We start from the raw sequence: 24,494 nt of genomic DNA, 5'->3' as shown, positions 1-24,494 counted from the left end.
GAGAGCATCATAAAGGAGAAGTAATTCTTGTTTGGAAAAAGGCTCCGGTCCCTTGGAACAGAAATATAGGAGATGGGAATCTTTGCATGCATCAACAAAAAAGACAGTTATTTCACAAAAGGCACGCACTCAAAGTCCCATCTATGATTATTGAATATCTAGTAGATAAGAGATGTCATTTTGACTTCTTCAAGTTAGCACCAGGAACAGAAGTCTTTTATCTCTAAGCTCTGTAGATATAAAGGAAATGTTATTTCATTATGCTTCCATGGAGATTGGAATGTTCCTTGAGGAGTGCATTTGTCTTTGAGGATAGCAGAGCATCTTTCCACTGATGCCGAATTGATTTTTGCCTTTTTTGCTTTTACATATTCTCAATGTTCTTTACACATAAATTAGTAGCTCTGTAGCCTATGATTGAAGCTATGTACTGTGTGTCCTTCAGGGCTAATAAATTCTAAGTCTAGGTTAAAAATACAGTTAAAATGACATTATATTCTGTTCTCTTTTACAGTGTTTTGGCCATTTTGCTTATAATTGACCATGTTTACACTCAGCTTTATTTGCAGGCAAAGACCTCACCTGAGGAAGGCTGGTAATTATTTTTCCTTTTGAAATGCTTGTATGTGTGTCTTCATGTGATTCGGGGTTACATGCATCTCAATTACTCGATATCAAAAGTTTGCTGTAATAATGCATTTTTAATACAAAATTCCTGTGGGGCTGATATGTAATGCATGCTATATTGGGAATATGGTTTGAACTTCAGACCAATGAAAATGTAAGAGTTTTCAGTTGCCACAGCTGTGATGGCACAGACACACTCAAAATGAGGCAACCACAGTAAGTAGAACAGCGGCCACTGGAGAACACACAGAGCAGAGCAAGGGACATCAGAGAACGCAGCTGAAATTTGCTGAGTTTTGTGACAAGTACGGGGTAAGATTTTGAACGAGTATGAAATTTGAGTTGGTAAATCAGTTATTTGTGAGTTTTAGCCAGTGTGGTCTAATTGCAGGTTTAAATTGTTGGTTTTTCATGCCAGAACTGCAGCTCTGTTCAGCTTGTGGCCTCTTTGTCAGTGCAGTGTGGGCGAGTGAGAGTTTGGCCTTTTGGGCTGTGTCCTGTAACATAGTGGAGACAGTGTCCTCTGCTGTAACTGAGATCCTTCGAAGATGGACAAGATACAGACTGTCTGTTATCAGAATTTAATCTTGCTGATGGTGTCTTCTCGTGGCATCAGGATCAGGGGTTCACTCTACAGGTACCATGACTGTGATCACTTGGAACAGAGTCTCCTGAAGGCAAGCACTTTCCAGGAGAAAGGGTGGCATTGCTTGGAGCACCCCCAGACCCATGAGTCTGTCACCTCGAGGCACTGAGGAGCAGGATGAGTGATAATCAGGTGAAATGCAGAGAGCTCTTTTTTACCTGTAAATGACACTGCTGCCAAGGAGCCAAAACATTTCTAAAATTCATGTTGGGTACAGCATGATTGAAATGCAGTTATGTTTTTATCACTGGGGAGAACTAATGACTGTGTTTTTCTATTTCTGGAAAATTTCAGCTCTTGAGACCAGCAAGGGAGAAACAGCTTTAAATATTTTTAAACTCTTTGTTTTCCCAATGGAAACACTAAATACGTCTATATTGCTTTTTTTCTGGGAATGTTTTCATGTGATAAAGTCAAGGTGTAACATTGGTGTAAAGTAGACAGCTCAATTTCTTCTACTTCATCTTTGATAAATAAATGTCTATAGGGATAAAAAGTTGAACATAGAATCACAGAATGTTTGGATTTGAAGGACCTTAAAGCTCATCTTGTCCCTCTCCCTGCCATGAGCAGGGACACCTTCCACTGTCCCACCCTGAGTCCCACCCAAGCTGGCCTTGGACATTTCCATCCCCAGGGATGGGGCAGCCACAGCTTCTTTGGGCAGCCTGTGCCAGGGCCTCACCACCCTCACAGGGAATAATTTCTTCCTAATATCCCATTTGACCCTGCCCTCTGGCAGTGAAAAGCCATCTGAGCATGTCCGTGGCCTCCTCTGGACTCATTCCAGCACCTCTACATCCTTGCAGTGAGAACCCCTGAATTGGAGACAGCACTGCAAGCGGGGGTCTCACCTGAGCAAAGTCAGGGGAAGAATACCCTCCCTTGCCCTACTTTCTATGCTAAAAAGAAACCACAGCTACTTCAAGTGAGGGCTTCTCCCAGCATAGCTTTCATCCACAGCCCTGCACCCCCATTTGGGTCTCAACTGAGCCCCAGGACTCCCTTCACTGGGCCCCCACTGCACACACTGACGGCCATCGCAGATTAAGGCCACATAATGAGATTTCTGCATCTCTGTGCACCTCTGTCTCTGATTTCTCACTGATGTGATGTGATGATTTCTGATGTATGTTACTATTTTTAGTCATTTTCATCCTTTGCAGGAGGCAGGAAAGCAGGAAGACAAGCAATACGCAATGTATCGCTGTTCTTCAGAGGCACAGTCATTCTTTGGCCTTGGGATGATTTTGTGCTAGTTATTTTCCCTCTGAAGAGTAGTGTGTGAGCCATTGTTGTTTACCATAATCTTGGATTATTACAGATCAGTGATCCTACTTGAAATCTGGGGATAGAGCCTAGCAGAAAAAATCCATGTGACATTTATACATATAGCAGTTTCATATTCCAGTTCTTTTAGATGACTGAGGTGATTAACTATTCAATTGTTCGTATTCAGAAATGATTTTTTGAAATTACACTAGGTGTTGAGGCTCTGGGGAAAAAAAACCAAAAGGAAAAAATAATAAAATATTAATACTTTGGTCAGCCTTACTGTTCAGAACTCCTAGGGCTGGGTGCTGTTTCTGCTTCCAGTGCACCCACTGCTTTGTAATGGGGGGAGACAAAAAAAGTACATTTTCTTTACCATCAGTGGAATTCTCATATCCTTTTTACTTCTCTTTTCTAAATGTCTTTATTGCATCTCCATAAAGCTGGAGTTGGAAGCTGTGAGTTCTTGAGGTGAGGGTGTGAGCTGAGCTCTGTGCAGTGAAACCATCAGGGAAAACCAGTGACAGCACCTGACCCTGGGAAAGAGAAACCTCTGAAATCAAGAGCAGGTGCAGTAGCAGGCTCAGCCTGGTATGCTTCACTGTCACCACTCTAGCCTCTTGGCAGCACTATAGTGAAAGAATGGAGTCAACAAATTTGCAATGCAGTGTTAAAACACAGTAGCCTGGGAACCAGAGTTGTGGCAGGGTGCTTTGTAAAGAGTGTATTGGGTTATTTTAAGATGTATTTAAAAAGTCCATGAGGCTGTGCTGTTTGGTTGTTTCTTTGGGTTTTTTTGGTCCCCTGCTTGGCTTCAAAGTGACAGAGAGCAGGGTTAGATTCGATATTGGGAAGGAATTGTTCCCTGTGAGGGTGGGAAGGCCCTGGCACAGGGAGCCCAGAGAAGTTGTTGCTGCCCCATTCCTGGAGATGCTCAAGAATAGGTTTGGATGGGGCTTGGAGCTATGTGGATGGTGTCCCTGCCCATGGCAGCAAGTAGAACAAGATGGTCTGTAAGGTCCCTTCCAGCCCAAACTAATTGTATGATTCTGTGCTCCTGTTAAATGTTTATAATGAAAGAGCAGTATTTGTAGTGTCTGCTTTCAGAGGTCATTGGAATTGTACTGTTCTGAGGCCAGAATTTTGGATTTGATTCCTGTGAATATTCCCTGCCCTTAGGAAGGCTTACTGGTTAGCAAGTGTGAGTTAGCATCCACAGAACTTTGGAATATCATCTTTGGGCCTCAAATGTCTGTGCAACATTTAGGGAGGATTGGCTGGGCGCAGACGGAGATTAAAAAAAAAGAACAACACAACCTGCCCCCCCCTTCCAAAAAAAACCAAAAAATCCAAACAAACAAACAAACAAACACGGAAAGCAGGAGAGCAAATCATAAGGATTGTTTTTCTGTTATAACTAGGTTTGAGATGCTTTTTGTAAATATTACAGCAGAAAATACTCTGGTGGGAAGGAGAAATACAAGTTAGTGTTCCCTCTGCCTGGTTATTTTTAGGAGGTTTAAAGAGTTGGGGTTATATACAGGTTCCTCTTCAAGTTACTGGGAAATTCCCACAGTTTCAACAGGGCCAGGATTGTATAGTCCCTCTGAAAGAAAAATTGAAATGTCAGTGGGTATGTATTTACTGAGTTGCATTCACTCAATAACGTGTACTTGCAGTATGGCTGTCTCTGGGAGCTTGGTTAATCAAAAAAAGTTAAAAAAAAACTAAAACACTTTTTGCAGTTTGTGTTCTTTGTTTCTCCTGCCCTGTTGCAAATTTCCAGCACCATGGGAAGGCAGAGTTTGGTGTAGAGAGCACTGTGTGACTGGGGATTTCCTGTGTGCTGGAGATGCACTTGGTAGGTTGAGTTTGGGCAGGAGGGATGCTGGAGCCGGTCTGGTTGCTCATCTGGGTCACCTGTAGCCACATGCCTTGGGCCGTGAGCCACAGCTTGAGGCCTTTGGTCCAGCATGATGCTGGAGGTGAAGTGCTGCCTCTGCTGTCTGTCTCTGGAGGCTTTTGTTCACAAGGGTACATCATACGAACATCAAGTGCCTGTTTCCTCCAAACTTCTGGTGCAGCTTTGTTGTACTTGTGGGTGTGCTCACATCTCTGACTAACGTTAGTTAAATCTCTGCAGCTTCTAGTGGCTAGTGCTGCATTTCCCTGGATGCTGTATGGAATATCTGTTGTGGCTGACTGGGAAAAAATAAAGCCTGCCTGAATACCCATGTGAGAGCTCACTGGTGCCACGAAGGAGGAGCAGCAGTGACATCTGGACATTAGGAACGTCTTCTTGGGCAAAGCCCTGGCAGGAATCCTCTCCTTATTCTGCCGTGTTAGCTGCTCACTTCATTCTGGATTTGGGACTTTTCGTGCTGTCAGAGCTTGTGATGAGCATGGAGAAGCTCAGGTGAAATGAGTTCTGATGTCAGAGCAGGTACAAGGTGCTACAGAGCCAGGAACTGGGTCAAATGCCATCATTTGATCTCAGCACCAGGATGGGCCATCCTGCAGGGCTTTTATCCAAAATGCTGTTCTGCTCTACAAACACTTAAGGCAATATTAATTTTTAATATTGTTGTCTCCATGTCTCTTTCTTTTCCAGGTGCTTAATTGATTTCTAGTTTTATGGGTTTTTTGATTACTTTTGATAGATAGGCATGAGGAAAAAGACTGGTATTTGCAGAAGAGTTAATCTTTCAGTCAGTTTCCTCTGAATTAAACCAAAACAGTACTAGCAAATCTAGGAATCCAATTAAAGGTGGCTGTCCTGGTTTGGGACAAATTTGGGAGAAAACCCCTGTATAGGATCCCTCTAAGGAAGCAAACCCACGTGGCCCCTCCCTCCAACCGGTCCGGAAAAAAAAAACCAAAACCCTCTTTGGAGAAAAGTGGAAAAAACTATTTTACTAAACAAATGAAGTGCATACAAGTATAAAGAATGAATAGTATGAAACAATAAAACCTCTCCTTCTGAAGTGAGATGGCAAATTGAGAAAGTCCTTGCCGTGGCTGTAGCTCGGCTCTCTCTCTCAGTCTCTCCTCAGTCCCAGTCTCTCCGGCGCTGCTGGAAAATGCCGAGGTCCAGGCCCCGGTGGGCCGCAGGTGCAGCCCCCAGTGCTCCCCTGGGTTTTCAGTCCAGAGCAGGTTTAAACAGTTCCAAGAAAAAGGAAAAAAAACAGTCCAGGGAAATTCTCTGCCCTAGCTAGCTGAAACTAACTAAAAGCAAAGAAAAAAAAAAGATCTCTGTCCTGCAGTCTCTCCAAGCCTCCGCCGGACACGCTGTCCGCAGAAGAATGTGGAGGAGTCGGGCAGTTTTCTCAAAACAAGCTCCGCGCTTCTCCTTGCTCTTAGAACCAGTCTTAAAGGCACAGGACTCAATATACAGCACAAACAGAACAGACGATTGGGGATACAGGCATGATAAAGTTACCCTAGGACAGTGGCCTACGTTACTGGAATAAAATTTGGCTTGTACCTCCTTTTCCTTTTAATTTACTGTTGAGAAACCTGTATATTATTTCCTTAACATGTATTCATTTTTATTGTTTCCAAATCCCTCATTCCTTCCAGGGAGGTTGGGGTCTGCATGTTTCCGGGTGGAGAAATGGGAGCAGGAAAGTGGTGAAAGCTGAGCCACTGCAATGTGATGGGGATCTAGCCCTCGGCTGTAATTAAAAGGGTTCATCAAGAAAGCTTTAGCACAGAGTGCTTCCAGCAAAATCCTATGAGGAGATGGAGATTATACCAAGAAGAGACTTTGTTGGAATAGTTTCCATCAGCCTCCAGATGGAGCAAGTGAAACTGCTGCTTCTCAGCTCTTGTTCATTGTCAGTGTTTGTTAGGACTTCTTTTCCTTTTTTACTCATTCTGAAATTATATTGTTGTTCTGAAAAAGGTTTTAAAAATAAATCCACAAATTTACAAAGCAGGTCATTTTATAAAGTTCTCAGAATCCATAAAACAGATTTCTGGGTGAGTGACTAAGGGATTTCAATGTTTAATTGGCATCTCAGGAAGAAACACATACTTAAAAATCTAAACCTTTGAACAATCTTAAAATATAAATAATAAGTAAATGTTTAGCCCCTGAGATGACTTCTTTATAGCGGAAGAAAGATGTTGGCATTGCTGCTATTTCTAGAAAATTCCATGAAAAACAACCATAAGTGGAAAAAAACCTAAAACCTTATTACGGTAAGTTTGGAAGAGGAATAAAGTTAAAAACCCAGTTAGAGGTTAAAGGCACTGCAGAACACTGAGTGCAAGGAAGCAAGAAGTGGCTAAAGTGTGTTTGTTTCTATAAATACAGGTGTGTAAGAATGCAAGCTGAGTCACTACTCCCAGGAGTTTACTGAACAGTTTTAAAAGTTTGCAAGAATCATAAATAATGTGATTTTCAGTCATCTGCAGAGAGGATACAATTTATAATGATGACTCCAGTGTCCCTCCTAATAGTTCCAGTAAAAGCAATAGGGAATGTGCATGGGGTTTACCCTAGAGCTTCAGTAGTGCAGAATTTAACAAAATAACCTTACTGGGCATTTAAATGTGTTCATTTCCCTGGGAGTCTTTGCCAAAAAAAGATTCTTACCAGAGTCTCTTTTGGAGTAAAACAAAGCTTTAATTTGTTAAATTGAAATTCTCATGCCCCTGAACAGTGATGTTTGTGGAGAGATCACCTCCCCCATGCAGAAGGCAGAAGGAGAGGGATTTTCCTCCCCATTATCCATGCTTTTAGACAGAGTAGGTTTCTCCAGCCAATGTGCATGTGCTGGTGAATCTGATGGACCTGGACCTAAGGAGGATTTGGCAAACAGACGGAGAGAGAGAGAGACAGGGTTAGGAACAAAGCCTCGTGAGCTCTTCACAGACTCCTGTTACTTCTTCTGGGCTCCTCTCAGCCCATAAACATTTTTAAGAGTGGATTAAGGCCTGCTTGGCTTATTTTCCTTCTCGCTCTCATCCTCAGCAGCTCCAGATCCAGGGCTGCTCCCAACCCTAGCTGTGCTCATGCAGCTCAGCTGTTGGATTGGTGTTCTGGTTACTGGACTGGTTGGTGCAAGTAGTGCTGTACTTCTGGCTTCCTTGGCTGGAACTACTCAGGACTAATGTAACAACACTTGAATTTTGGGGTTTGTAAGCTAGACCAGGATGTGTACTGCAGCTGGTGGGATAGCTTTGCAGTACTGTGCCCTTGCGAGCCTGGTGGCAACATTCAGGCTTGGTTTGCCTTGGAAGGGCATTTGTTCTCTGAGCCTTAGAGACTTTCCCACCAGTTTGTGTCAGGGCTGGTACTAGAAGCATCTGTTTCTAAATCTAGACGTATGGATCACTATTGCGTTAGTGTATTGTGCAGAAAACCTCTGATGACCATGTATCACATAAGAACGAGGCTGGTCCAGCTATAGCAGAGATGTGGAGATGTATTCACTTCCCAGGGATCCTGCTTAGTTTAGATATTTCATGATACTTTATTATATGATATAATTTAATGGTATTATGTGATACTGTATGATATTTCATGATATGGAGCCCCTGTGCCTCCAGTTCCTGCCGTGAGTTGGTAATTTCCCACAGTGGAGCTGAACAGAATGTTCTACATTTTACTCTGCTCTTGTGTGCTGGTGTCCACAGTAGGGAGTGACTAAAGCTCTTAGGCAAGAAATGACAGTTTACAGAAAGAACACCCTGAAATCGGGTGTTTTCCTATTGTCTTTTTATCATGAAATGAGTGTATCTGTAAAACCTTTCTTCTGGGCCTGTGTCTTGTGCAGGAGTCACACTGCTGTGTGCAGCTGCCGCTGTGTTGGTCATAATAGGAATGAGCAGCACCAGAGATAGGGCTTAGTTTTCTGAAAGACTTGCACATTTCTGCAAGACTTGTCCCCCTACAGGAATTTTGGGTGGAGCTCTCTACATCTACATCATTAGAAGAGTTAGTCTGAAGGTTTCTGACATAGATATTTTTAAATACAGGATTGTGGAAATAAAATCTTCCTTCTATGGCATCAAATTAACAGGAATCAAAATTCAGCCTGGCACAAAGGAGACCAACATTGCTGAAGATGATAGAGTTATGCTGGTTTACAGAACTCATGTTGGAGCGTAGTTGATATATTTATTATGCATTAAAGATAACAATACGCTTCTCATATAAAATAGACTCTTCAGCTTGATTAAAATGCTGTTATGCTGCTTATAGTACTTAAAAATTCTTATTTCTGTTTTGTTTTTTTTTTTTTTTAATTTATATTCCCTCAGTTTATATTCTCTTAAATTTCTGGTTTTGTGAGGAGAGGATGGGTCATGGTAGGGCAAACCCGCTTTACATGTAATCCTCATCTGTGCCTCCTTCTCCCCTTCTTCCCTATGCAGAAGTTCATAGAGTTTGAAGATGCACTGGAACAGGAGAAGAAAGAACTACAAATCCAAGTGGAACACCTTGAATTTCAGACTCGACAGCTGGAGCTGAAGACCAAAAACTATGCTGACCAGAGTAAGCAAAACTGTGCACCAGACACCATTATACACATGCCTTCCACACACGTACAGTGCTACTTTAAAAATAACCTTCATACTTTTTTTTTTGTTTGTTTTAATGTTATTTGTGCAAAGCCCAGAATATCTGGTTGTCCCTTACTTTGATGTAAAATTCTGAGCTTTCCAAAGGGTGAGATAGACCCACAGTAATTCAGTAGAGCCTACATTTCTTCTCTTTTGTGGTCAGATACAAGGTGCAAGATTTGGGACTTTGGAACCTGGTTTCCCGTTTCTCCTTGTAGAATCTTCCATTCTGATAAAAATCATCATGTTAGTTAGTAAAGTAAGTTAGTTAGTGTCTTTGTTTTTACAAATACTTCCTTAATATGTGCAGCAGTTGAAGTTCCCCTCAGAATTTGTTGGTGTTTTGTCCAGTACTCCTGCTCCTCTAGCAGCCAGAAGAGCCAGTCCCAGAGGACAATTTAAATTGTTGCCAAACTAAGATGCTTACAGGTCAGCAGGCTACTGCTGAAAACTGTGGTTTTATTGCATTTGTGGTGCAAGATCACTCATATTAGGAGCATGCAGGTACCCATGAGCTAAGTTTGTAACAAGACCAAATCCCACAATTCTTCTGTTTGTTTTATTCAGTAGGTGTAAATTAATTTGTTAAAAAAATATGCTTTGTTTCTCAAATTGTTTATTTTGAGAGCCAGGTGTGTGTTAGCTGATAGCTGGGATCTTCTCTTGACAGTTTCTCGACTGGAAGAACGTGAATCCGAAATGAAGAAGGAGTATAATGCTCTGCATCAGCGTCACACAGAGGTAGGGTATAATTTTTCTAAATAAATAAACTCTTTGTCTGTATCTACATGACTACATAATGTCAAAGAACTTGGCTTTACAGTCCTAGTGATGACTAGAGCTTCTGAACTTTGGGAACATCAGAAATACCTGACTGGAGGGTGTAAAGAGGATGGAGACAGGCTGTGTTCACTGGTGCCCAGTGGAGACAGCTGGGACAAACTAGGACACAGAAAGCTTACTCTGAAAAAGTCTTAAAAACTACTTTACTGCAAGGACAGTGAGCCCTGGCTGGTTGTTCAGAGGTGTGCTGGAGTCTCCTTCCTTGGAGATAATCATAAGCTGCCTGGATTTGGTCCTGTGGCAGCCTGATCTGTGTGGGCCTGTTTCAGCAAGGGAGTACCTTAGGGACTGGTGTACCTTAGGATGTTCTTTCCCATCTCAGCTGTTCTGTGATGCTGTGCACAGTGCCATGCTACCTCATCTCCCATTGCCTGTGAGCTTCCAGGCTTAGGTTGTTTTGGGATATGCTCTTTCAAGGCACTTTGGTTATGAGATTCAGCTGAAGTAATTTCTGACGCTATTTGCTGACAAATTTTCTATCGGATTAGACCATTCACTTGCATCATCCGCTTAGAAGGCAACAGTAAAGACGAGGAAGTCTGCAAAAAACCCCAGGGGATTGGAAACAGAGAAAATTAAACAAAAGCAGAAAATGAGACTTTCCTTCTCATTTGTTTGCCTCATGGATTTTTCTCTTCTCACAGATGATCCAGACCTACGTGGAACACATTGAGCGATCTAAGATGCAGCAAGTTGGGGGAAATAACCAAACTGAGGGCAGTGTCCCTGGGAGAAGGTAGGACTGTGACCTCTCCATGTAACACATGTCACCTGGGAACTTACAAACTGAATATGCATGTTTGAGAGAGAAAACAGAGCAGGACCTTTCCCTGGGGACACGGATTGTAGCTGGATCTCTCTTTTAATGGGTTCTGGGTGAGTTGTGGGTAGTTGATGGTGAGGAGCTTTGTATGTTGTTTTACAAAGGTGAGGCTTTATCATGCTGCTATTGATGAGGCCTCTGGAAAACATGTTTATATTCTTAGGTAGTGTGTAAAAATTTGTCTATAGAATGGATGGAAGTGTCAATTAAAGTGTTTGTGTTTGTACGTGTCTTTGTGGGATACGTAGCAAAACCATAGCAATGCAATGCAATAGCTGTTACAGGATTTTTTTCACCAGTTCTTTCAGAGGAAGCTTTCTGTCAGTCACCAAAAATCCTATTTATGTTCAAGGGATGGACTTTTCTCCCTTCCCCCTTCCTGCAGTGTTGGGGTTCTGACGAGAAATAAATTGTCTAAAATATAGGAATCAATTGAGAAAAACAGAAAAAAAGCTGGTTGTCATCTTTCCTAGACAGAAGAGACAGGCATGAGGGGTATAGAAGGCTTGAGAGGATATGGTGTAAATAGAACCAGTAGTTTGTAGGTGTTCATCTGTTCATAAAATCTCCCTTATCAGACTATTTTTCTTCCTTCTATCCCTCATAGTCTGGAAATCCAGAGTGGGCTCCCAGAACGTGATCTGATCCTAGTGTTAGAGGTGGAATGGTATAAGTGTGTTAGGCTTGTTTCTCTGCCAGCTTAAACTGCTGGAAGTAAGAATATATCTGTGGAAGTGTTTACACAGTAAAATCTGAAAGTACTGTAGGCAAAAGCAAACTTAGGGCATCCCTCTTTTAAAGGATGAGTCCTGTGTGCACCTGCCAGCTTTGAGTCATAGAATCATAGGATATCCTGAGTTGAAAAGGAGCTACAAGGATCATTGCAGTCCAACTCTTGAGTTGGACTGCATAGTAGAAATGGTTTTTAATTTCTTCCTTTCTTAAAAGCTATTCCTTCCCTGACTCTCAAATAAGCTGATATTAATTACGGCTTTATGTTAACATTCCATGAAAGAGCTGCCCAGTGAAAAGTGTTGGTGGTTGTATCTACAAGTCTGCCTGTCTCAGTAGTGAGGGGCAAAATTTTCATCAAGAATTGCCTCTTCACGTCAGAGAAGTTAGTCTTTTACCCTTTAAGTATGGCATATTGCTAGTGTCGTTGGAGAGCAATGCTGTATTGTGCGTGAAAAGCCCACGATGGGACTGTGATCCAAGTCTGTAAGAGCTACCAGTGGGAAACGGGAGTTTTTCCTTAATTTCCAGCTTTGCACTGTTTGCGTGTGTGCGTGTGTAGTTGTTTGCTGTGCTTGTGCGCAAGCACCTGGGACAGCCGTGTTTTGATGTCATTGCACAGCTGGAGGGAGGGCAGCAATGTTTGTGGATCTTAGTGCACTGTGCGGGGGGACAGGCGTAATTTCTCATGATCTGTGAAACAAATTTGGGTGCATTTACTTAAAAAAAATGGGAGTAGAGAGAAGTTCATGCAGCAACTTCTGTGCGGGTGGTCTGTATCAATGGCCATCCGAGGTGTAATGATTTTGTACTCACTTCCATGTGGCGTGCGTGGCAGTGCGTGTGTTACCTTGTGTCTGTGGTAGGTTGCATGTTTGCATGACATTTGCTCTCTAATGGTTGTTCTTTTTGTCTCGCTTTTTGTGGGTTGCTGCTGTCTGGCTGTTTATTTGTCACTGCAGTCATCGCCAGTCCTGGAGGAAAAGGTAAATCCTATTGCTGCATCTGAACTTCATTAATCCTAGTGCTGGAGGTTGCTGTAGAGTGGTGACAGTGTGATGCTAGGAATGTATTGTATTGGCATATTTGCTCTCAGTGTCTACTGGCACCTGTGCTGAACTTGTTCTTTCAGGAGGGTTGCAGAGGGAGCCATGGAGCTGGGATAACAGCAGGGAGAAGCTTGCATGCAAATGCAGAAGACAGACAAGTTTGATTCCCGAACAGGGTCAGATGTCTGGGATAGAATGTTTACACTTCACATCCCCTAGTGTTTTAAAAAGTTATAGAATCGTAGACTCGTAAATATCGAATATCCTGAGTTGGAAGGAGCCCATAAGGATTATCAAATCCAGCTCCTGTCCCTGCACAGACACCCGAACAATCCCATCCTGTGCCTGACAGTGTTATCCAGACGCTCCTGGAACTCTGGCAGCCTTGCGGCCGTGACCATTCCCTGAGGAGATTGGGCCGTGCCCACCACCTTCAGGGGGAAAAACCTTTTCCTGAAATCCAGCCTAAAACTCCCCTGACACAGCTTCATAAAATTCCCTCAGGTTCCAAAAAATTTCTTCGCTCTAAAGAACAAGCCCATTTCTGAGTGGAGCAGAACAAGTGTCAGTAGGTTTCCAAAGCCACTTTCGACTGATGGTTGGGCAGGGAGTGGTGAGCCCAGAACCTTCACAGAGACTAGTTTTCCTCTTTAAATGCTGGCAAACAAACTGTAGCTTTGTTATGTTTTGTAAACTTCAGCATGTTGCTTGTAGAACATCCTAGTCCCAGGTTTTGGCTACTGCAATCCTTTATTGGAACGTGAGCTGTTCACCTTGTAACTCAAGGTGGAACTAACAAGTGTTAAGACTCACCCGGCTGAGTCCTAGAAAGCTTTGGGTATATGAGGGTCAGTGCAGCACTCAAAATTTAGACCAGCCCTGAGTATACTTGAAATTTATTTGTATTTAAATTTGGTAGCCAACTCCAGGACTGCAAAACTGGAGTTAGCTCTTCTGGGGTGTTTGCTCTTTCCCATTTCCTGGGAGGTTTTGAGGAGTCCTGAATGTGTTTCCAAAGAAACTCAGCAAGGAAATTTCCTAGCAGTCTGTGCTAAAATTCTTTCCTGAAGATTCTACAGCTTCTGATGCTACAGAGACCCTGTACCTCTCTCTGTTTAGTAGGGACTGAGAAATCCACCCATTTCCTCTCCATTTGGTGGCTCCTGTATTTTCTTGTGTGTTAAGTGTGTATGTGTTTGCATATCAACAAAAAAGGGAAAGTATAATTTAGTGTCCGTCAGCATACTTTTGGGGCAGCTTTTATGTCTCAGTGTTCTCAGTGAGTTATGTCAAGTCATTCCAGCAGAGTCACTAATTTATTCTGGCTGCACCACTGATTTGACAAGGACAGTTCTGCAGTTGTAGGAAACTTTCTCCTACTCCATATACCTGTGAATGCAAGATTCTCTTAAAACTGTCATTCAGTCCTGAAGAAAAGGAAATACACAAAACTGATGGTTAAAGCATCTCAAAAAACGGCCCAATTTTGTTTTCTCCTTAAAAAGGGTTCTTTTTGAAGTAGACTCTTAGGGACCTGTAGGCTATTTCTTTAATTGTAAAACTGGGAATTTTCTGATTTTGTGGCATAAAGTGGCTTTGATTTCTAGTTTTGAACTCCTTAATAATCTCCTACACATAATTAACTCTGCTTTCTGTGGTGCTTGTATCAGTGTCGGGGTGAAGATTTCCTAGGAGGGGAAAAATTTGCATGATAATTTATTTAGAAACTTTTGTAGAAACTTGAAACCCAGCTGTTAGAAACTTTCAGGGTCTTGGAATGAAAGCAGTGGGATAAAGAGAGGTACCTGCAGCAGACAGGCAGAGGTAATTGTCCTTTGGCATCATGACCTAGTAGGAGCAGGTGTAAGTGGCAGGTTACAGCCATAAATTGGCATTTAGACAAACAACACTGGAATGTTTTCACTAAACTCTCAGACATTATTTAAGTTGCAAGCAGCAAGATGCCTTTGCTAGTGGAAAGGAAAAGCTACAAGGAAACTGACAATTCCTATCACATAGGCATCTGGGTTTGAATCTGTAGAGAATGGTAGAATCATTAAGGTTGGAAAAGACCTCCAAGATCATCAAGTCTGGCCTTCAACTGGATACCCTCATACCCACTAAATCAAATCACAGAGTGCCACATCACGCACCTTTTGAATGCTTCCAAGGATTGTGACTCCACCACTGCCCTGGGCAACATGTTTCCATGCTTAACTACTCTTTCAGTGAAGAAATTTTCTGCAATATCCAACCTGGACCTACCCTGGTGCAACTTGAGGACGTTTGTCCTATTGCCCGTTACCTGTGAGAACGTTAATGATGTTTTATCAGTGATCTGTGCTCCTCCAAAATCCAGTTACATGCTTCCTTTCTAAGAGGGTTTGTGTATGAAGCTTCCATGTATGAGTCTAGTATCTTCAGGAGAGGATTTTAATGCAGATTCCTAGAAAAGTGCATCCCAAGCAGGCCACACTGGAAACTCCTTTCTGCCCCATCTTGCCTATCCAAGACAGGCCACAGAAGGCCTTTTTGCCCATTCGAGGTAGACACTGATGCAGCAATGCAGCATGCTTTGGTAGCTGGGCAATGCTGGGTGTGAGAAGGTTGGGCATTGTGGTTTTTCTCAGGAAACATTGTCTGCTCTGCTGGATGCTCTGTCCCTGTCCTTCCTAAAAGAGCTGGCTGGTGTACCATCCCCTGTGTTAGTGTGTTTGCTCTGTCCCTGGGCACCTTGCAGCAGTTGTTTGCCATGGTCACAGGTGAGGTGGCTGTGCTTGCTTCCCAGCCTGGGTGTGACACCCAGTGCTGGTGATCATTACAGAAAGGCACATGGAGGTCTGCTGTTACCAGCAGCATGCTACAGAAGGGCAGGTTTCATCACACCCCCACAACTAAGCAGCAATCCAGTGCAGGATTAGGAGAAATATCATTGAGTCTGAGTGTGGCTGTACATCACACAGAGAATCAATTTAGTTCAGCTCTGCAGGGTCTGGAGTCTGCTAGAGATACCTTGAACCATTTGCTGGGTACAGCAAGCTGCTGCCACAGCCTTTCCACCTCCACTGCTTGCTGTAGATTTTCCCCCACTGAAGCTTGGTCTCAAAATCTGTGCCAGCTTTTATGTTCAGAATCAAACCTGCAGTTAGCAAGTCACCTGCAGTTGCCAGAAAGGAGAGGATGAACAGAACACACTTAGAGACACCTAGCAATATGCATGATGCATTCATTTATAGCTCTGTTTAGTTTCTGAATTGCGAGTACATTGTAATATGGGTATGGAAGGAGATCAGAGAGTACAAATACTCTCTGTCTTGCTTAAAATTTGAAGTGATACAACCCCTCTGGTTCCTGTTGTTGAAGCTCACCAGATTTGGGGTGGGATGTCGTAAGTTTCATGTGGATGCCACTTAAAAGCCTTATTCATCACCCTGTGATGACACCTCTAGAAGCCATTATTTTTTTGCTCTGAGAGTTGTTTGCTATAGCTTATTTTCCTCCAGTACCTTTGTTTTTCAGAAGAAGCACTGACTTAAATTGGCTGGTGGTTCCCTGCGCTTTCTTGTTTCTCCAAATTTCTCATACTGATTGAGCAGTTAGTACCTGTTTGGCCACTGACCCCATTCCTCTTAGAGTTTCTCTGGGAGGAGGTATTACTCTAGCAGTAACACCATGGGACTGAGCAGCCAGCACCGAGGAAGTGTGGGAGCTAGGAGTTCAGGCAGTTGCCACATGAGGGTAGCTTCATGCAGTCCAATTTCTAGTAACTTGTATTTCACATACACTAGTGTGCTGTTTGTTTTCTGTCAGAACCTTGTGCACAGTTAACATGCTTTCCTCTCTCTCCCTGTTTGTCTCTTTAGCAGGAAGGAACGTCCCAACTCCCTGAATGTCTTCCCTCTCGCTGATGGCATGGTACGTGGGCAGATAGGGGCCAAGATCATCCCAACAGTGGACCACTGGCACCTGAGTGACCTCGGCCAGATGCAGTCCAACTCCAGCTACAAGGTTTTCTAGACCATCACAGAGCAAGGGTTTTCCCACTCTCTTGCTGTCGACATCATCTCATATTTTCATGAAACTAGAGACAATCTGTGTCCGTAACCCTTTGCAGCCTCTCCCTGTGCATTTGCTCCCATAGTAGCTGTGCTGGAGGTGGGAGGATATTCTTCTGTAAATCTGGCATATGGTGCAGGGAGTATTTGACACAGCTTCTCATGCTGCTTGCCTCAGGGATAATCTTCTTTACTTGACTGGCCCCAAGTTTCGAGAGGGTTGTGTGTGGAGGTAGTTGGGGATTGAGTGAAGAGAAATCCTTCACTTCCTAATAGCTTATTTGGGAGGGGACATGATGGAACCTGTCCCCTCTCTCCACTTTAATAAGAGCAATGGTTCTACAGCTCAAGTGGGGCCAGGCAATAGGTTGCACATGCCCTTAAGTGTTTGTCATTTTTGACTGATCTCCTGGCCTTCCTTTCTTCACTAAAAAGGGTTCTTTCTTATCCCGTCTGGATGCCCACATCTTGCACTGCTCTTAAAGGTCTTATGTTCCTCCTATGCCTAGTCACTGCTCTAGACTTGTACTGTCTACCTTCAGTATATCTGTCGCTGTTACTGCTCTGCCTTCTGCACCAGGACTTCCAAAATCCTCACAGCATTGCATCTTCACTGGAGCAGCTCATGGTGCTGGCTGATGCATCCTGTGCTCTGCTCTGCCATTCAAGGGCACCCGCTCCACTGTTTGGAGATAGGTCTAAGCCCCAAGGCCCAAGTGGTGTGCTCTGAGATGACAGCTCATGGCAGCTGTTCACAGATTAGGCTATGCATGGTGACCTGAATTTCCCGTTAGCTGTACATGTAGACTTTGCAAAGTCTTTGTGCCCAGGATCCCACCAAATTCTCTTTAAATGATTTTCCACAAATGCCTGGTGTCAGGTCTGAGAGCCACTGGTTTCTCTGCTGAGCACAGCTCAGTGTGTCCACTGGTATCTCACAGAGCTTTTGCTCTATTTCAAAAGTATCTGATTAAATTTACTTCACTCTGCTTGGAATTTGTAGAACACTGGCTGTTTTATGGGTCACATGTAAGGACTGGTCTCCTTTTGAAAAATTATGAATCACTGATCCTGTAAACTACATTGAGGCAGTAAAGGCAAAGAGGAGATTAAAAAAAAAGAAATATCCAGCTTGTTGTACCCATTCTACATGTGTCTGGATTCCATGAATGGGCTTTCATATGAGGGACTCCACAGCTGTGGCCTTCCTGATGGATAGACAAGTTCACAATTTACTCAGAAAACAAAGCAGAAAGTTAATTTTTTTAACACTGTATCTGTAAGGCAGCCAGGCCTACCATAGCATAAATGTCAGCATTTTTTCAGCTTTCTGACATTGTGGAATTCGGAAATCCAAAAAAATCTTTGCCTAGGATGGAGGGTTGGAATCTGGTCCTTTTCTAGTGTTTGAGGGCACAGAATTTTGGGAAATATAGCACTTGCAGGATGCCAGTCAGATCCTACAGTCATTTCTGGAAAGCTCTGGGATTATGGAATAGCAGTGCCACAGTACAATAACATGATAATGGATGGTGGGAATGAGAACAGAGCATGAATGTGTTTCTTCTTACTAGTGCTGTGCCAGCACAACCAAAATGTATGGAGCCCAGCCCAGTTATTCCTCAGGCTCTCCAGGCAGTGCTGCACACCTTGTGAACTGACCTGGTGGTCAGGCTGAGCAGTGGGAGTTAGTTTTTAGAGAAGAGCTGGTAGACACTGTGGTTAGATCTTCCACAGCCTTGCTAAGGTATAATTCTTTAGGTGGTCCCACAGAGAACTTATAAAAGAGGTAACCCAGCATCTGCATTGCAGGGGAATGCAGCAGCAACCCAGATAAATGGGAAGCTTTGGTGTCCAAGTTCAGGTAATAGACTGCTTTGGGTAGGGAAGACACCCTGCACAGGGGTTGGAATTAGGTGATGCTTAAGATCCTTTCCAACCCAAACCATTCTGTGATTACTCTTAGTTATTTGGTGGCAGTGGTGGTATCAGGCCAAAAAAATCTGGTTCCAAGAAAGCTTTGAGCAGAACTAGTAGTGTGTTGCTCCAAATGTATGGTGCTGAGATTCATGTTGGTGCTCGTTAGGGAGACTCAGAGTGGAATGCTGGGATAAGGGAGGCTAGATGGTAACAGTGGACCTAAGGTGCTTGTGCTGTGGAAGGCTTGGATAGGTAGTCTCTTACGGAGAATTTCCTGAGTATGGAGCAAATTAATGAATAATTAAAGGATGTGGTTGACTGACTTGCTAGTTTGGAATGGAAATTTTCCTCCCACAAACTTCTTGCACACTCTGTGACTGAAATGCTGTCACTTAAATCCTCTGCATGACTGACTTCTCAAGAGGCGTGGCTCATGCCTCCCTTGCCTCTTATTCAGACCTCTGGTATTTTGCTTACATCACTCACACACGACTCACTTTCCCAGTATGTACCTGACTATACTCACTAGTTTTCCTTTTTCATGGGGCCATGCTGGACTTACATTTTAAGTGTCCTTGTTTACTTTTTATTACTATTTTCTATTTTAGTTGCTGTCACTATTTTATTTTTGCATTCAGTTGTACATTTATTTTATACAGTGTTTTGGAGATGAAAGTCCTTAACATTTTTGTTTTTATGTACTATGCTTTCAGTGTTATAACCATACAATTGTGGCTTCTCATGGTGCCATATGACTGCTATGAATGTTGGGCCTTTACAATGCATTTTGGAGGTCACTGCTACACAGTTGATGTTTAGGAGGTTGACGGGTATGGCTGTAGGTAAGTGGTGGCTGTGGAGATTATTCTTTGGGTGAGCTATGGGTTTTGGAGAATGCCTCCTGTGCTGGAGAGAAGAACTGTACTTAGTGCAATATTTAGCATTAACAGAGCACTCAGACAATAAAAGGAAGATAGCAGTTTTTGGGCTGTGAAGAGGAGCACGTTGGTAGTATATACATTTGGGAAGAATTTCTCCGATGCAGGCTGGAAGGTTGATAAAGTATGTTTTCCAGGTAAATACAAAACTCGCATCTATAACCAAAGAGTAGTGAAAGACTGGGGTAATTACTTACTCATGTGTTCAGGGTAAGGGGCAGGTTATGTCAATAAACTAGAAGTTACAGGATATTGCTGATACAAATATCACTCTAGAGACACTGATGATCCAGGGCTTTTGAATGACATCTGGTTCATAAGAACAAGGAATGACAAGTGGAGTGGACCCACCTGGGTGTCTCTTACAGGGCTAAGATGCTCCTGAGCTTTGGTTATTCTTACAGACTTGGAGTGGGTCCAGAAACATCCTTGAATTCTTTTATGCAACAGCAGTTTTGTTTGAGGAAAGAGGTTTTGTGGTTGCACTTCACACTTGATAATCTTTCTCCTTTTGTACATCTGAAAGCACAGAAGAAAAACTGCAGTTGAGGTAGTCCAAAGCTTACTGAAGCCTCTTCATTATCAAAAATCCCATTTGATTATTTTTTTTCTTTACATACTAGGAAAGTAGCTCCTAAACCAGGAATATGAAGTAGAGGTTTTCACATGTAGCAGCCTAAGTGCAAAATTCTCATCTCAGTCTTGATGCTAAAACCAGCATATATGCAGGGAGATGGTTTGGATATTCATGTGGGAATGTGGGTGCTGTTTGGACCAACAATGCAGAAAATATACAAAATGTGCATTGCATTTAATGGTAGTGCCATTTAAAAAAAAAAAAGAGTTTCCAATATAAATGCGCAGATGCAGTGTAAACCCTCTGACTTCCACAGTGCAATGTGCAGCAGGGCAATCTAAGATAAGGATACTGAGGCCAGTCTAATTAAAGGAAGATCTTAATAAAATTCCAGATTAACAAAAATAAGGCTGCAAAGGGTTAAGTCACCATTTTTTTCAGTTTTCTCACTCATCCCATACTGGATTTTTTGGTCATGTTGCGAAGCTGTTATTAGAACAAGAGAATGAGACCCAGATGAGCAAAGTGACACATGTCACAGCTCCAAGGTTGGGGGGCTCAGAGCAGCCTCTGAGCAGAATCAAGATTTCTCTAGTACTTTCATAGGAGGTCAGAGGCCAGTGGTGAAGATGAAAATTGGGTCTGGATGTGCAGATGCTGAATGCCTCTGCACCCAGTTGCAGCTCATTGTTGCATATAACTCTCAGCATTAATTGTGTCACCTCCCTGCAGGCAGTAATTAGAGCAGCCTGCCCTTAAGACTGGGGAGTTCTCATTTGGGTCTGAGAGAGGTCACAGCACTGGTCAGGGCATTCCTTGTCTGACTGGAGCAGTGCTGCTTTAGTTGACAAACACAGGTCACAGTATAAAACCCTGACAAAGCCTTGAAGCCTCCCTGGTCCTCGAGAGGTGATAGTACAAGAAGTGGGGCTGTACTGTCTGTTAGAACCAAGAGCCATTTTGCACATTCCATACTGAGAATCCATCTCCTGTGTTCATTTCTCACCTTTCTGAATTCTTGGGTATTGTCATCCTGCCATTTGAAAGTGGGAGACCACACGTGTTTCTGCTGTGTTCTCAAGCTGGATCCATGCTTGCCTAGCTCTCCAAAAGGTGGTTTGGGAACATAGGCTTCCTGTGTCAGATGAGCCAGAGCATCCCAGATCAGTGTCCACTCTGCTTCTGCAGTTTAGTGGCAAAACCAGTTTGCTGTTTTCACATCCAGGTGTCTTGATGGCTTCCAGTAATGACATCAGCCAAGACCTCTAAGAGGCCATTTCAGATCCTTCCCAAGTGATATTCATGTTGCTTTCCAGTTGGGAAACACTGCTTTCCTTTGGGAAACACTGGCCTAATTTGCTGCAAGTTCCAAAGCCCTTCAGTTTTCATTGTAGTCAGGTGTGAGCTGCAGGTGCTTTTCACCTGTGATAAGGCTACCTTTCTTGAGATCACATACCGATGTGATATGTGAAGACCAGTGTTCAGTAATGAAAGAGGAAGGTTATCAGCCCTTTCCACAGGTGGGATTTGCTTGTTGAGTTCAGCACGAGAACTTGCTGCTTCACTGGGGTGGTAGTGCCCAGTGTCACCAGCAAACAATGGGACATGTAACTGGTACAGTGAGCAAGAACCATGGTCATAATGCTTTAAGGCAGCCATTCACCAGCAAATGGGACTTACCGAAATGTATAATTGTGCTTTTCCCTTTCTGTTCTGCTACCCTGGAATTGCCACAGTGCCCTCAAGATGAAATGTCTGAATCTGGGCAGTCCTCAGCAGCTGCCACACCGAGCACCACGGGAACCAAGTCCAACACTCCCACATCATCTGTGCCCTCTGCTGCTGTCACCCCTCTGAACGAGAGCATCCAGCCCATTAGCGAGTACACCAATGGCACCACCAAGAGCAGTAAGAGGGCACGAGAAAAGCGGAACAGCCGGAACATGGAAGTCCAGGTCACACAGGAGATGAGGAATGTCAGCATAGGTATGGCAGCTGGAGCTCAGGTACTTGGTCACTAACATAATCAGCTTTGCAGTGCTTGTGTCTCTGTTACAGGGAAAGGCTGGGAGACTGCACTGTAAGTATAGAAATCGAGGAAGCCTGACATGGAAAGGTACATGATTGTGACAGGGTTAATTGGATGTTAGCAGTTTTCTGTGTAGTAAGTTTTTGAAAACATCAGTTATATGAGTAGTTTCACAAATTCACAGGATGGGAACAGGTTACTGAGTTCAGTTCCCTGCGGTGACATGCATTCATGTCATGGAACCTCTTTCCTGGATGCTCAAGTCATGTCTTAGGCTGAGGTTTTGGGAAGCTGTTTCTGGACCTCATCAATATGACAGTTAAAAGCTTGTATTTAGTTTTCTCTCTTTATTTATTTGTAAGTAGTTTATATCCAGTTGTTCAAATGCCAAATTTGTCAGTGACATTAAATAATTATTTTCCCTCTGTGCTCTTATCCCAGACTCTGATTTGCTTAGAACAATTGTATCCAGCTGTTTTTCTCATCTAAATGAGCTGATTCCTTTTAGCTTTTTTCTTATATAAGAACACTCCCAAATCTGTGGAAGTTACGATTGTCTTCTCTTCGTTTTCCAGAGTGCTTTAGTAATTTGAATTCATGATTTCTTGTCAGGAAAGCTATCATCTAAGCTTTAGCACCAGGCTGTTAAGTAAATAAATGAAGTAATAACTTGATAACAGGCCCTTTAGCTGTGCCCATGTACTGTCTGAGCAGGCCATCAGAAATGACAAGTGATCTGTTTTACAGACAATGAACTTAAAATACAGAAGGACTCTAAGATTTAATAAAGGTCATTAGGATAATATGCAGGAGCACAGGGGTAAACATAGGTCTCTGTGTTTGGAATCTGACCCAGCTGATCATCTTTTTATCCAAGTTATTCCTTGGGAAGCAGAAGTCATAATTAAGTTATTACTGAAGCAGAAATTCTTCTGCTAACATTCACAAGCTAGTTCCTAACAAAGTAAGACCATAGACCAACATCATCTGCTGTAGCACTGAATGAGAACTGCCGTGACTGAGTCCCAGTCTGTGTTTTCCTGAGGGGGTCCTCAGGGTCACAGATGTCCATCAACAGATAGCATATGGGTTGTGCACAGCTTGCAGTTGTGGTCTGGCTGTGATCCTGGCCAAGGCAAGACCATGAAACACTTGTATCAGAAAAGCTAAGCATGAATGTCAGTAGTTTGAATGCTGTATAAAATAGCCTGATTTTTACAGTTGCTGCTTTACAAGCTCATTTACTGTCAACAGTTTTCTTGGGTCAAGGTCATCTGTTTTTTGTATGTGTGTAATTGTGAAGTGGAAGCTTTTTTTTTTTTTTTTGCACTTTCTTGGTGGAATTGTGATATTTTGGAATTTGCTCAAAGCAGATAGTTATGCCTTCTTTACGTGCTCTGCATATTCAACCTTTCAGGCATTTTTCGCCCCCAATGCAAAATCAATTCTCCATGCTTAGAAGTAATGCACATATTTGAATTTTAATAATGTATTTTATCTGTAATTAAAATGTCTGTCAGTGATGCACATGCCTTACAGCTGAACTATCAATAATGGTACTCAGAGGTATTTGCAGAAAAGCTTCCCAGCTTGCTAAAGGAAAGCTGAGGAAGACTGTATTTGTCTTAGACCCGATGGGTGTGGATACCTGCTTTGGCAGCAGATCCACATCTTCCAGCCTGGGTTTGCTGCCGGGTGGTGCATAATGCCAGCCTGAAAGAAATTAACACTTCAGTTGCCATGGACTTTGTATATTTGGCTACTGGGATCATCTGGAAAGGTCAAAAATGTCACATCTAAGTTCATTGAGGGACTAATGTAATTCACAAATTAGGTCATTAGTCCTTCAGGAATTCCTTGTGTGAACGGACACTTGTGTTCATGTTACTTGTTCAGAATAGACACAAGTCTGAGCTTTTGAAGAGTTTGGTATCCAGTAAACTGGACTTGACATGAGGAAGAAATTCCTTACTCTTTAAATTCTGACTTTAGGCTGGAGATTACACACAAACCAGTTTTCATTTATTGGTTTTGAAGTCAAGTTGCACTGTAATAGGTATCTAAACCAGTGTAGACTTGAGAATTTGTGTTGAAAACCTGTTTCTATTAAAACTATATAGTGCCAGTTTCTAACAGTGGTAATTTCTATGAAGCTGTACAGAAAATCACCGTGTTGCCTTCGATCTCAGCTAATGCTATATGAGGATGGAGGAGTTTTTTATTGGCAGATAAAAAGGGAGTTTTGAAATTTATTTATATGGATAAAATACTTATGCATATCCCATTTTAGTGAGTTTTCAGGGCAATGACTTTAGTGATGCTCTGGAATGGGGGTGGGAAGGGGGATGCTTATGGTGTTCCTCATCTGGAATTGAGAGACCACTTTCAAGCACTTTCTGTTCTGACTTTA

General features: G+C 42.8%; 1 protein-coding gene across 24 annotated transcripts in view; it reads left to right on the top strand.

Moving 5' to 3' along the window:
• The window catches only part of MAPK8IP3 (mitogen-activated protein kinase 8 interacting protein 3), a 70,272-nt gene that overhangs the window by 12,670 nt on the left and 33,108 nt on the right, over window positions 1-24,494 (top strand). For 15 of the 24 annotated variants that reach the window (XM_040079607.1, XM_040079599.1, XM_040079594.1 and 12 more), the window contains exons 2-7: window positions 8,930-9,050; window positions 9,789-9,859; window positions 10,606-10,697; window positions 12,479-12,502; window positions 16,429-16,573; window positions 21,792-22,041. In XM_040079607.1, the coding sequence (XP_039935541.1) occupies window positions 8,930-9,050; window positions 9,789-9,859; window positions 10,606-10,697; window positions 12,479-12,502; window positions 16,429-16,573; window positions 21,792-22,041 (703 nt within the window). The remainder of the gene's footprint in view (window positions 1-8,929; window positions 9,051-9,788; window positions 9,860-10,605; window positions 10,698-12,478; window positions 12,503-16,428; window positions 16,574-21,791; window positions 22,042-24,494) is intronic. The other 9 variants (XM_040079605.2, XM_040079606.1, XM_040079604.1 and 6 more) reach the window with 3 other exon arrangements.

Source organism: Hirundo rustica, chromosome 15 (assembly GCF_015227805.2).
Source record: "Hirundo rustica isolate bHirRus1 chromosome 15, bHirRus1.pri.v3, whole genome shotgun sequence".
NCBI lineage: Eukaryota > Metazoa > Chordata > Aves > Passeriformes > Hirundinidae > Hirundo > Hirundo rustica.
Note: the sequence above shows the minus strand (reverse complement) of the source record. Positions and strands in the feature narration are given on the sequence as shown.